Source organism: Blastocystis hominis, assembly GCF_000151665.1.
Source record: "Blastocystis hominis, Singapore isolate B (sub-type 7) whole genome shotgun sequence assembly, scaffold_1".
Taxonomy (NCBI): Eukaryota; class Bigyra; order Opalinata; family Blastocystidae; genus Blastocystis; species Blastocystis hominis.
Window position 1 is genome coordinate 91,422 of NW_013171816.1, and position 12,912 is coordinate 104,333.

Genomic DNA, 12,912 nt, shown 5'->3' on the forward strand with positions numbered 1-12,912 from the left:
AGCAATTTGCTTCCAATTCCAAAAAGATCTATATACACGAGTGCATTTCAAAGTAGTCAATTGCGTAGTGATCGAAACCACAATGCAGCCTCTGTTTTTGATGTTTTGTCGAATTCTGGCTACTTCAATGTATCTACGCAAAAGGTGATCAATTATGTGAATGCTAGTCGCGATTTTTTGGTTGTGTTTGCAATGACTTACGATACCAACGCCGTATGTTTGTAAAATCTTTTTTTTAATTCAAAGGACAGTATTCTCGTAGAAGTGAAGAATACGATGCATATGCTTTCTGTGTATGCAAAGGAGTTTGACTGTCACACTGTGATTTTCACTTCTTCCCCCCTTGTAGTTTCGTACGCCACTTCTCTAGGCCACACAGTCGTCACAAACACATCGTTTTCTTGTTTCTCTCCTGTTCTCACCTAGGTGCAATCGCTTCGGCCTTCCCTTTATTCAGCCCATTTTAGAGGTAACGCGGATTCTCTACAATTCTGTGCACATTGGATACGTGAACAGCGATATTTTGTTCACATCACGATTGTTTTTGACGCTGAAAAGCTTGAAGCAGCGTCCAATCTACCCAATTGTTGTCACACTCGATAAGCATCACGTCTAGTACGAGGTAGCGATGCGCGTTCGCGAAACAAACATTGTCCCAATTACCAATCTATCTACAAGCAGCGAAATCAACCAATATGTGAACAACAAAGTCGAAAAAAACAGAATGTGGAGACATATTGACTCTGCGGTTGCTTCCTTTCTCATCTTTAACAATAGGATCTTTTCGTGTTTTCTAGGACTGTAAACTTTACGTTGGTACATGATATTGTTGTCGGACGCGTTTTAGTAGACAACTGTTTGATGCGAATGATGGATTTGTCTGGAGGTGAATTAGTGGATGTCACATTATCAGGTTTGGAAGGCATTTTTTCTAAACAATAGTGAACGGAATCCATCAAGGCTATATGGGCTTCAAAGCGCACCTTAAGAACAAAAATGCCACATGGTCGGACATATCGTGGAATCAGCGTGTTACTGGGTTTAAATACATCAACCACAAAGGGTCGTTACTCGCAGCGACGCGATTTACTCGTTTTGTCAATAACATTTGTTAACGTTAAGCTGTTGGTCTGCCTGGCGTATTTATTCAGCGGAAGCCACGCAATAGCAAGAATGCAAAGAATGAATAGAACGAGTGTTTATAACTAACTTGATAATAACCGCGGTTGACATTCATGAACCAGAAAACGAATAGGAAATTATCGTATTTCGTTAGAAATGAAGTTTTTGTTTGTTCTATTGTCACGTAATTCAACCTTTCCGGATTGATTATAGTTGCGTTGTTGATACTGGTAACGGGTGAAGTTTCTCAACTTTCATCTGAAAATGTGAGGATTTTGTTGTAGTATGTTATATGTAGGAAGGAGCCGTGGTGAGAGGTCATGGCCGTAATTGTAAGAGGTAAAAGGTGTGATTTTGATGTTTAGTAAGAACAGTAAAGTACGGTGTCAGCAAAAGAAGACGACGTCCTGTAACAACAACATCATCTAGTGAAGAAACGAAAGATAGCGATTCTTCTGTCGCAGAAACAGGTACGGAATCATGTATATAATTACGGTCAGAAGAGAAAGAAAAAGAATTGACCAAAGAAACTGAACTTGTCTCAGAGAGTAAAAAGAAGGAAGAGGAAGAGGAGTCTGACGATGAGGAGAAGGTTGTAAAGAAAGAAGTGAAAAAGGAAGAGAAGGAGGAAGAGGAAGAGGAGGAAGAGGAAGCTCCTAAGAAGAAAGAAGTGAAAAAAGCTGAAAAAGAAGAAAATGATGATGAAGAAGAGGAGGAAGAAAAGGTTTCTACTAAGAAAGAAGTAAAGAAGGCTGAGAAAGAGGAAGAAGAGGAGGAGGAAGAAGAGGAGGAGAGTCCTAAGAAGAAAGAAACCAAGAAGGCTGAGAAAGAGGAAGAAGAGGAGGAAGAAGTTCCTAAGAAGAAGGAGGAGAAAAAGGAGGAGGAGGAAGAAGAAGAGGAAAAGACTCCTAAGAAAGAAGTGAAGAAGGCCGAGAAGAAGGAAGAAGAAGAAGAAGAAGAGGAAGAAGCTCCTAAGAAAAAAGAAGTGAAGAAGGCTGAGAAGAAAGAAATTAAGAAGGAAGAAGAAGAAGAAGAAGAAGAAGAAGAAGAAGAAGAAGAAGCTCCTAAGAAGAAAGCTGAGAAGGAAGAAGAAGAAGAAGAAGAAGAAGAGAAGGTTCCTACTAAGAAGGAGACAAAGAAAGAAGAAGAGGAAGAAGAGGAAGAGGAAGCTTCTAAGAAAGAAGTGAAGAAAGCTGAGAAGAAGGAAGAAGAGGACGAGGAAGAAGAAGAAGATAAAACTACAACGAAGGAGGAAGTAAAGAAGGTCGCTGAGAAGGAAGAAGAGGAAGAGGAAGCTCCCAAAAAGGAGGCAAAGAAGGTTGAGAAGGAAGAGGAGGAGGAGGAAGAAGAAGAGACCCCTAAGAAGAAGGAAACGAAGAAGGAAGAAGAAGAGGAGGAAGAGGAAGAAGAGAAAACTACAAAGAAAGAAACGAAGAAGGAAGAGGAGGAGGAGGAAGAGGAAGAAGCCCCCAAGAAGAAGGAAACCAAAAAGGAAGAGGAGGAAGAGGAGGAAGAAGAGGAAGAAGAGAAAACTTCTTCTAAAAAGGAAACTAAGAAGGAGGAGGAGGATGAGAAAAAGGAGGAAGAAGAAGAAGAGGAGACTCCTAAGAAAGAAGTAAAGAAGGCTGAAAAGGAAGAGGATGAGGAAGAAGAGGAAGAAGCTCCCAAGAAGAAGGAAGTGAAGAAGGCCGAGGAGAAGGAGGAAGAAGAGGAAGAAAAGGAAGAGAAGGTTCCTACTAAGAAGGAGACGAAGAAAGAAGAAGAGGAAGAGGAAGAGGAAGAGGAAGAAGCTCCTAAGAAAGAAGTGAAGAAAGCTGAGAAGGAAGAAGAAGAAGAAGAAGAAGAAGAGAAGGTTCCTACTAAGAAGGCTGAGAAAAAGGAAGAAGAGGAAGAAGAAGAAGAAGAGAAGGAAACCAAGAAGGAAACCAAGAAGGTCGCTGAGAAGGAGGAAGAAGAAGAGGAAGAAAAGGAGGAGAAGGTTCCTACTAAGAAGACTGAAGAGAAAGAAGAAGAAGAAGAAGAAGAGGAAGAGAAGGCTCCGAAGAAGAAAGAGGAAGAAGAAGAAGAGGAAGAAGAGACCGCCACAAAGAAGGCCGAAGAAGACGAAGACGACGACAAAGAAGAAGAAGAAGGTCCTCAGAAGGAAACGAAGAAGACTGAGGACGACGACGAAGAGGAAGACGACGAGAAGAAATCCACGACTTCAAAGAAAGACGACGACAGCGAAGAGGAAGAAGAAGGAACGAAAGCCCAGACTGACGACGACGAAGCCGACGATAAGCAAGCCGCATCGTCCAAGCCCACTTCCACAGCCCCCACCACATCCGAGAAATCTTCAGAGAAATCTTCAGAGAAATCCTCAGAGAAATCCTCGACGAAGACGTCCTCTTCGGCCTCCGTGACGAGCTCCACCCGGAAGCATCGGCTGCGCCAGTCGCACAAGCGCGCTTCGAAGCGCTCGGGAACCATCGTTCTGAGCATTCCGCTCAACCTACTCGTCATTCTTCTCGGCGTTTTGATCGTCGCCACCATTATCTTCAGTGTCATGTGTCGCAGAGCGTACCTCCGTTTCCCCTTTCTCACTCGCAGCCCTCAACCCACTCCGCTCTCCGAGCAATCCTCTCTTCTCGGCCATTCTGCCAACCCCTCGCCCGCCGGTTCGGCCCGTGCTGCCGCCTACTCCGACGCTGGCGAGTCCGTCCCGCTCGCCCAGGCCGCGCAGTCGGCAATGCCCGTCGCGGCCGCGGTGCCGGTGCCAGCAGTGCCGGCAGTGCCGGCAGTGCCGATCGTGGCGCCGACGATGGCGGGAGCGGAGGACGCGGATCTTTTCGAGGAGGACGAGGTGCCGAAGGTGAAGTCCACGCGCCGCTCGCACGCGCGCCGCTCCGTAGGTGCCGAAGCGAAGCGTGAGGAATAGAAACGCTCGCAGTAGTCCTCCATTTTTCCCTCATCCTTTCCTTTCCTTTCCCGTTCTGTTCTGGTGACTTGTTTGTTCAAAAAACACGATAACTCTTGTACAACTTGCGGTACCGCAGCGAGTCGCGGTCCAGCACGTAGGTCACCAGCTTCTCTCCCTCCGACTTGCAGCACACCGCTCCGCTGTTCAGCAGAATGTGCAGCAGCTGCTCCTGCGACAGCTCACCGCGGTTCTTCCCGTCGAAATACCGGCACGCGATGAACAATTCCCGGCTGATCGCGATCGGAACGCTCTTCTTCGCCGCCTGCACTTCCCTACCCAGCTCCTTCGCGGCCTCCTTGGGCGTTTCCTTGACGGTTTCCTTGGGCGTTTCCTTGACGGTTTCCTTGGGCGTTTCCTTGGGCGTTTCCTTGGGGGGCTCGTCGTCCTTCTTCTCTTCGACAGAAGTTTCCTTGATCGTTTCTTCGTCGGCAATGGCTTCCTTGTTTGTCTCTGCCTCGCCCTCCTTTTCTTTTTCCTTTTCTTTTTCCTTCTCCATCGCCTCTCTCTCCGCCTCTCTGGCCTCCAGCACGGCGGCCTCGGCCTCCTTCATCGCCGTCTGCGTCAGTCGCAGCAGCTCGCCGATGGCCTGGCCGAACCGCACCATGAGCATGTCCTTGAACACCTCGCCCAGCAGCGACACCTCGAAGATCTTCTCCCGCGTGTCCTTCCGCGTGTACTCCAGCAGCCCGTCCAGACTCAGCAGCTTCGCCTTGCTCGGCTGCGCCTCCCCCGCGGCAAAGGTCGTCAGCACGGACAGCTCGCAGCGCTGGCTCGCCACGCTGTCGGTCTCGCGGCCGTACTCGTCCACGTCCTTCACGCTCCGCAGACCGCCGAACCCCGTCAGCGTCTCCACCTCCCACGACGACGACGACGAAGACGAAGACGAGGATGAAGCGCAGTCCGAATCCTCGCAGTCCATCGCCTCCTCCGGCGAGGACGCTTCCTTCACCGGCACAGAGGGCGTTTCAGTCACAACAGAGGGAGTTTCATTGAGAGTAGAGGGCGTTTCACTCGGGTTGGCGGGCGTTTCGTCGTCCATGGGGTGCGCGGCGTCGGTTTCTTCGGTGGTGTTGGGGGTTTGGTCGTGGGCCTGGGCGTCGAGAAGTCGCTGGATGAGATCCTTCTTGACTCCCTATGCATCAAATCCGCGCGCTGCGAGGTACGCGTGTGCTCAGCGCGCGCTCGCGCAGGAATTGCCGAAGCGTCGGCACTGTCTGGCTCTTCAGGAATTCCTCCGTCCACTCCGATTTCTCCGGTTTCTCCGATTCCTCTTCCATCGCCGGTTCCACGGTTTCCACGGTTTCCTCCATTTTCTTCTCCGCTTCGCCGGTTTCTCCAGTTTCTCCGTTTTCTCCAGCTCCACTAGTTTCCTCGGTTTCCCCGGTTTCTCCGGTCTCCTGGACTTCCGCGGTTTTGCTGGCTCTGACGATCTCCCCCACTTCCACGATTTCGTTGGGCGTTTCCTTCTTCACCTCCTCGATTCCCGCGGTTTTCCTCTCCGCGGGGAGGCCGTCCTTTCTGTCCTTGGCGATGGGTCTGCGAACCGCGGGGAAGACGGGAGCGCGGTAGAAAAGATCGGGGACGAAGACGACGGTGACCTCGTCATAATCGCACTTTTCCCCGCGGCTGGTCTCGGTTCGGTGGTACCAGACCTCCATCATGCGGATCCAGCGTCGACATCCCGCCAAATCGAGATTGATCTGAAGCCGAGCGTATTCTCTGGATGTCAAAAAAAGGGGGAAAAAAAGACATGAGTTTGGCGATGAGCATGGCGTCCGAAACGCTCCGCAGATCCGCGACCAGTCCGAATTGCCCGCCCACGAGGAAGATCTGGTCCTTGTTGACCGCCTTGAGCACGAGGAACTGAATGAAATGGTTCAGCGACGCCTCCTCCTTCTCGAACAGCGCGCTCTCCGCGATGTCCACGCCGCTGAACAGCGCCAGCTTCACGTTGATTCGGAACCGCACTTCGCTCGCCGCCACCGACCGCAGCACCGCCTGTCCGGCCTTCCCCGCGGGGAGCTCGCCCGGCACCGTCACGGCCGGCTCCGTGGCGGCGACAGGGAGATGCGCGACGCGGATGGCGGCCTTGGCGAAGAGCGGGAGCGCGTGCGGCGCGGCCTGCCAGCAGGCGACGAGGCGCATGAAGTCCTGGCAGACGTAGAGGTTGGGGCAGTCGCGCTGCAGCTCGGGCACGCCGCGCTCGCGCTGGAAGTACAGCCGGTCCGGCGCGCCGCTGCGAGTGAGAGGAAGGGGAAACGGGGAACGGCGTGATCGGCGACGCGCTGCGCGACGCGCTGCGATGACCGTAGGACCGCGAGTGCGATCGCGACCGCGACCGTGACCGAGAAAGCGACCGCGTGTGTCCGCGGGACGGCGACCGACGCGAGTAGGACCGCGAATGCGACCGCGACCGCGACCGCGAGTGGGACCGCGGGACCGATCGATTGCGACCACGTGACCGCGAATGTGACCGCGAATGTGACCGCGACCGCGACCGCCGCGACGCCGACCGCGTCCGACCGCGGGAATGCGACCGATCGTGCTCGCGGGAATGCGATCGGGACCGCGGTCGACGCGCTCCCGCGCTCTTCCGACGCGCGTCGACACGCACTCGCTTCGACGCCTCCGGCTCCGCCCGCGCGCGCGAAGCCGCCCCGCGGGACGGAGAGGCGCGGACGTGCTCCCCGCGGGGACGGTCCTTGCGGTCCTGCCGCGCGTCGAACTTCGATTTTCTAGCTGTCAGAACCGCGGGACAACGCACGGTTTCTCCAGCGAGGCGGGGAACGCGGGCGGGAACGCGTCGAAACGCCCCTTCCGCGGGGGATCCGGCGCGCGCGCGTCGGGCTCTTTCCCGTGGGAAAACGAGGAATGCGAGGGCTGCGGGTAGCTCCCCGCGGGGTAGGGGTAAGGGTAATCTCCCGCGGGGAAGGGTCGCTGCGGGGCGCGCGCGAAGCTTTGGCGCGACGCATCGAATTCGGATTGAGTCGACGCGTAGGGCGCGAAATTCGGGCGATTCCCGTACGGCGGCGGCAGCGGCGCGCCGCTCGGAGGGTACGCCGCGCTGGGCGAGCGGCCGTAGTACTCCGCGGGAGGGGGCTTCGCCGCGTTGGAGGGCGGGTAGGCGAAGTCGTTTGGCGGGTAATATTGGCGGGGAGGGTAATTCGCGGGGGATGTGGATGACGCAGCGGCAGCAGCAGCGGAGGAGGAGGAGGAGGAGGACGCGGAGACGGGCTTGGCGTAGGAAGGAGCGTAGGAAGAATAGTCGGAGGGCGCGGAGGGCGGCTGCGGCTTGCTGGGAGCGGCGGATGATGGGGGGTAGGTCGAGGCGTCACCGTAGCTTGGAGGCGCACCTGTGGAGTGGGGCTGAGGCATGGTGGTGGTGTGTGATCCGTAGTAGGAGTTGGAATCGTAGGCGCTCGAAGGAGGATAATTCGAGTCGTAGGGCTTTTGGGAAGTGTCGCCTTGTGCAGAATACTGCTGGTTTGGGTAGTTGTAGCCTCCTACACCATGTTAAGAATACGATCGATCCTAAACAGCAACATACCTAGCTGCGCCTCGCCCGAAGGTGCTACTCCAGCATTCTGATTCTGTTGGTTCATAGAATTGTCGGGATAGTTATAATGTGTCGAAGAATACGGAGGTTGCGAATAGTCGCCATGACCTTGATCTTGCGATAACCCTATCTCCATAAAATACGTACAGGAATTTGAAGGCTGCTGGCCTTGATAATATTGAGAATAATCCTGTGCGTAAACCATACAACAAAATGGAATCATACAGCTGGGGTATTTCTCTGCATAGCTGTGCTTTCAATACCAACGTAGGAAACCCGCCTTGATTTTGTAATTTTTCACTTCAAATAGAAAGAACAAGAATCGCGGTTATTTCAAAGTACATAAGAAGCAAAGTGTTTGTTGCGAAATCAACTTTTGCTTGATCCAGTTTATACTCCACTGTGTGTGCTCCACGATTTCAATCTGCTCGCACACAGAATTTTGCAAAGAACCGACTTTTTTGTTGAACTGAAGAAGTAGAAATTTTTGAAATTTCTCTATTGACCTCAAAATGGAGAAGAAGAAATCTGCGCTCGACAAATACAAGCTAGGGCGTATCGATTTGAGTAACCTGGATGAAAACTTCTCTTATGGGTGTAGTTAATCTGCTTGCTGGTATGGGGGCGGGACCAACATCTGATATTGGACTGTTTCCACTGGATTCGTTGAAAACGTTCGTTCACTCCTTCCTCTTTTTATGTTCAGGCGCATGCAGTCGGGTAGCTATGCTGCAAAGGCAACAGAAAAACCGAGTTTAGGGAGGGGCATTGGCATAGCCATGGTGGGTTCTTCCTTGACGTACGGTACTCACTGGACTGTGTATGAATATTTCAAAAGACATCTTTCGCCGCTTTGCCAGGGGAACGAAGCAGCTATTCCATTTGTGTACATGTTTTCTGCTTCCCTTGGTTTCCTCCTTTTCCGCTAGCTCACCCACAGCTCAAATCATATCTTCAAGCATCCGATGCCCCTTTGAAGTGATAAAACAACATCTACAAATCGGCATTTTTTACGACACAAAATGCGCCGTTCGTTCCATCTACCGCGTTTCCCCCATCTCCGCTCCTCACCCCTAGTCCGGAGGAGTCCGCGCCTTCTATACCGGCTATAAAAGCCTCCTGTACAAAAGCATTCCCTACGATGCAATCGAGGTTCTCTCTCTCCCTGCGCTAAACCCCAGATGACACTCTACGAAATCTTCCGGAAGTACTACAAGCGCGTTTTCGTAGCGTTTTCGCTTTGCTCTCACGCACAGAAAACCGCGGACGACACTTCGCTCGTTATGTCCGTCTCTTCGGGCTATCTTTCTTCGGGAATCGCGGCGTTCGTCACGACACCGATGGACGTCGTCAAAACGAGGATGATGCTCTCCGCCGCGGAACGAAATCCAGAGACATCCGTGATTCAGATGTTTCGGAAGATCTATCGGGTTTTCGTGGTGGAATTGGACGAATTGTAGAACGAGGGACTGCGAGGACTGTATTCGGGAGCTTTCATTCGAGTGATGGTGGTGGCTACGGCAGGTGCGATTTATTTTGCGGCATTCGAGTCGTACCGGGGGTTCTTGCAAAAATTGTAAAGAGAGAGAGAGTTCGTTAGTTTTTGAGTCTTTTAATCAAAACTTGGATTTGGCGGTTTGATTCAAATCTTTCAATTTGAACCTGTTTGTTTCGATACTGAAACCGGTCCCCTATTTCACCAGGTTTTTAACCCTATCTCAGATTGTAGTTCACGGCAGTTTATAACTCCCCAAACTAACTAATTACTATGGTAGGTGGTGAGCCTTGTACGGAGATGCATTCTGTTGTGTGTTTGTCGAACGAAGGGTCTAACGGTCCTCTAGGCTCCTAAGAAAGAAAGACAGGAAAAGGAACAGATCAAGCTCGGACCCCAGAACGTGCGTGAGGGAGAGGAGGTGTTCGCTGTTACTCACATCTACGCTTCCTTCAACGATACCTTCATTCACGTCACCGATATGTCCGGACGTGAGACCCTGGTCCGTGTGACTGGAGGAATGAAGGTGAAGGCTGATCGTGATGAGTCTTCTCCCTACGCTGCCATGCTTGCTGCTCAGGATGTGGCTGCTCGTTGCAAGGAGCTCGGCATCACTGCCATGCACATCAAGCTGCGAGCTACTGGAGGTAACGGAACCACTTCTCCCGGTCCCGGTGCTCAGGCTGCTCTGCGTGCTCTGGCCCGTGCTGGAATGAAGATCGGAAGAATCGAGGATGTGACTCCCATTCCCACCGATTCTACCCGCAAGCCCCAGGGTCGTCGTGGTCGCCGTCTGTAATTTGTTGGTTACGAACTGCGAAACGTTCTGTTTGATATTAACAAATAAACAAGTGAACGAGTTGCTAGCTTTTCTGTACCCACCTGGAGCGACACTCGGGACAACTGTCGTGCGATTGGAGCCATTTGTTCATGCAGTGTGCGTGGCAACTGTGTCTGCACACTCCAGTCACTATTTATCACGAATGAGAACCATTTCAACCTGGAGGGCAGCTATCACCGGGAAGAGCGCAGTCTGGGCAACAAAAGTCGAGTGGCATCTGGCAAATCGGGCAATCTTCATTCTCTGTATCCCACATCCAAAAGGCAGTGGTTTTCCATCTATTTCGTAAGTGGAATTTGAATTAGAAATACTCTACAGAGTGATGCAACGTGAAAATACCTACTAGATATCGAATAGGTCATGTCTTCCCATTTGACTGAATCCGTTATAGATCCTTCATCTTGAGACATGTAGCGATTCAAAATCAAGAATGAAAACAAACAGAGAAAGGATTAGTATTCAGGTTCATCAAAATAGGAATCAGATAACTCTTTTTCCTTTGTAGTTTTTTGTATAGATTCGTTTGGTAATTCGATTAAGGGTTCTTCTTCTATTGGAGGTAATAGTTGTTCTGCAGTAGGTGGTTCATTGTGTGGTTGTTCGATTTCGTTTGTTTTTGGTTCATTTGTTGTTGCTGTTGTTGTTAAGGTTTGTTCGATCTGTTCTATTTTCTCCTTCTCTTCTTCCTGTTCTTTCTGTTCCTCTTGTTGTTGTTGTTCTGGCTGTGAAGGCATTTCTTTCTTTGCTGTTTCATTCATCGTGTTTCGTTCCTTCTTTTCTTTACTCGTTTCACTTCGATCCAATTCTTCTTCTTCTGCTGCTGCTTTTTCCTCCTCTTCTTCTTCTTCTTCTTCCATTTCTTCGCTCGATTCTTCGCTGTCACTCTCCAACACCATCGCTTCTTCCCGCTTTCGCTTCTTCGTCTTCTCTTCCTCCGCCTTTTTCTTCGTCCCCGCCTCCTTCCCGCGCTTTTGAATTTCCTCCGCCACGCGCAGAATGAACTCCACGGCCTGCTTCGAATCCGAATTCTCCGCCGCGTTCAGCGTTTCCTGGTACTTTTCCCTCGCTATTTCTCACCGCTTGGATTCGTTTCTACTGTCCTGAACGAACTCCGCAAGCGGCGCCACGACGGAATTCGCGATGCGGAGATTGGAAGCAGCGCGCGCCTCGACGGCGAAGCGCATCATCGTGAGAACGCACAGCGTCGAAGGGAGCGAAGAGCAGGCCTCCAGCTTCTGGAACAGAAACTGCATGCTCTGCACGTGAAACGGAACACAAAACACAATTCCAGGGTGAGAAGCGGCGCGTTGCGAAGGAGCAAAGCGCACAGAACGCTCTCGCGCGATGATTCAAAGCGTAGCTCAAAGCAGCGCGCGAGATCTGCGGTTCAGTCGATCGAGCGGCGCCCACTTCGAAGCGAAATTTCGTCGCCCGTAGCTTCCTCCCATCGATGCAAAATCGACTGAATGGGGTCGTGGAGAACCGCGGGATGCGATTTGAGCAACGGAACCAATTCGGTCTCGATGGGAAGGAAACTCTCCAGAGGGAAGAACGAAATCACGGAGTGGAGCAGATCCGAAATGATGAATTGTTTCTAGCGATAACCGCGGTTCTCGGCTGTGTACGAAGTTTGGAATCGAAACGGTCATCCACTGAATCCCCTGCAGCCATTTCGCGAACGCAGGGAGAACGTGCTGCGTCAAAACGCGTTTGATTCGAGGCAAAAAATCGTTTTCATCGTCCTCAAATGTGTTTCCTTGCCTTCGGATTGTGAGCTGGCTTTTCACTTCCGCGGGAGTGGCGTCGAAAACGGCGGAAAGATACGATCGAACGACCTGGGCGAGGAGGCTTGTGTACTTGGATTGAGTTTTGTTTGATGGGTTTGTACCTGCTCATCGAAGAGCAACAGCGACGCGCATTTCGTGGAATGAACGAGAAGCAAGTGAAGAAGCGAAAGACAGAAGCAACCTATCGATGATTTGATTGGCTCGCCGCCACCTGTTTCGTTGAACGGGAGAATTTCTCTTCGAAGAATCGTGCATAACTCAAGCATGCTGCTTGGAATCGGGCCGATGAGCGGGTTGGAATATTGTTTCTCGACCCAACTCAGATCGGTTCTTTCTTGTTTCGCTTTTTCGAGCGATTGCTTCGCATTGATGTGCATTTCGATGTGGAATTGAAGCGCCAATAACCGAACAAACGCTTCCAACGTCGCGTGCGGGCGTTTCACTGTTTGGGTCTCGATATCCGCGAATAAATAGCTCTGCAGACTGACCACCACTGTCTTCAGAACATCCAAAATGTTCGTGATCATTTCTTTTTCGTAGGAGGACGTTTGTGTGATGGTGTCGTTCAAAATGGCTTCCAGAATATCGATGCTTTGCTCCAACGAAAGCGACAAATCCGACGCTTTTTCGCTGTCCTCCATTTCCGAATTCGCTTTCGAATTCGCTTTCGAATTCTTTTTCTTCTGCGTCGTTTTCGAAATGCGTTGCTTCTTCACTGGGATGCTCACGTGGATTAGCGAGGCTTCTTCGCTGCCGCCCATTTTTGCCGGGTCTTCGAGAAACAGCGCGACTTGCTTCAGCGCGACGCGAAGCAGCTGCTCGCCCATTTCCCAGTGGTAAACGAGCTGAATAAACAGCGGCAGATGCGTGTGCAAAAAGGTTTGGCTCTCCGAGAGAAGAAGGCTCGGGAAATTCTGAGCGGATCAGGCAGAACGGAGAGAAATACCGGGCTGATTTGCGTGATTTGGGAATAACTGAAGAACGTCAGGAACGAAAGGAAGTCCGCCTCCGTTTCTCCTTTTTCTCCTTTTTCTCCTTTTTCTTCTTCGTTGTGCGTGATGCGACTCTGCAGAAGGAGGAGCCGGTTACTCTGCGCGGAACACAATTGGAACACAAATACAGTGAGTTCGGTGAGGAGATATTTGCTGGATT

At 51.3% G+C, this 12,912-nt stretch overlaps 3 protein-coding genes; all 3 read left to right on the forward strand.

Annotated features, from left to right (window-relative positions):
- Positions 1-976: 976 nt before the first annotated feature.
- Positions 977-4,107, forward strand: GSBLH_T00000671001 (uncharacterized protein). XM_013038912.1 has 8 exons: positions 977-1,092; positions 1,123-1,306; positions 1,336-1,388; positions 1,421-1,454; positions 1,488-1,592; positions 1,623-3,681; positions 3,712-4,009; positions 4,040-4,107. The coding sequence occupies exons 2-8, from the start codon at positions 1,279-1,281 to the stop codon at positions 4,052-4,054; spliced, it is 2,592 nt and encodes an 863-aa protein (XP_012894366.1). The 5' UTR covers positions 977-1,092; positions 1,123-1,278; the 3' UTR covers positions 4,055-4,107.
- Positions 4,108-8,228: 4,121 nt separating this feature from the next.
- On the forward strand, positions 8,229-9,097 carry GSBLH_T00006101001 (uncharacterized protein; the record flags this gene model as incomplete). Its single annotated transcript, XM_013038913.1, has 6 exons — positions 8,229-8,311; positions 8,344-8,523; positions 8,567-8,666; positions 8,715-8,789; positions 8,819-8,863; positions 8,894-9,097. The coding sequence occupies 6 exons, from the start codon at positions 8,229-8,231 to the stop codon at positions 9,095-9,097; spliced, it is 687 nt and encodes a 228-aa protein (XP_012894367.1).
- A 271-nt stretch (positions 9,098-9,368) lies between these two features.
- Positions 9,369-9,955, forward strand: GSBLH_T00000672001 (uncharacterized protein). XM_013038914.1 has 2 exons: positions 9,369-9,444; positions 9,482-9,955. The coding sequence occupies exons 1-2, from the start codon at positions 9,406-9,408 to the stop codon at positions 9,929-9,931; spliced, it is 489 nt and encodes a 162-aa protein (XP_012894368.1). The 5' UTR covers positions 9,369-9,405; the 3' UTR covers positions 9,932-9,955.
- Positions 9,956-12,912: the final 2,957 nt, after the last annotated feature.

Coding starts and splice junctions, on each gene's coding strand:
- GSBLH_T00000671001 (XM_013038912.1), top strand. CDS start 1,279: ATGAAGTTTTTGTTTGTTCTATTGTCAC. Junction 1,389..1,420: donor CTCAACTTTCATCTGAAAAT/GTGAGGATTTTG, acceptor TGTTATATGTAG/GAAGGAGCCGTGGTGAGAGG. Junction 3,682..3,711: donor AGTGTCATGTGTCGCAGAGC/GTACCTCCGTTT, acceptor TCTCACTCGCAG/CCCTCAACCCACTCCGCTCT.
- GSBLH_T00000672001 (XM_013038914.1), top strand. CDS start 9,406: ATGGTAGGTGGTGAGCCTTGTACGGAGATGCATTCTGTT. Junction 9,445..9,481: donor GTACGGAGATGCATTCTGTT/GTGTGTTTGTCG, acceptor ACGGTCCTCTAG/GCTCCTAAGAAAGAAAGACA.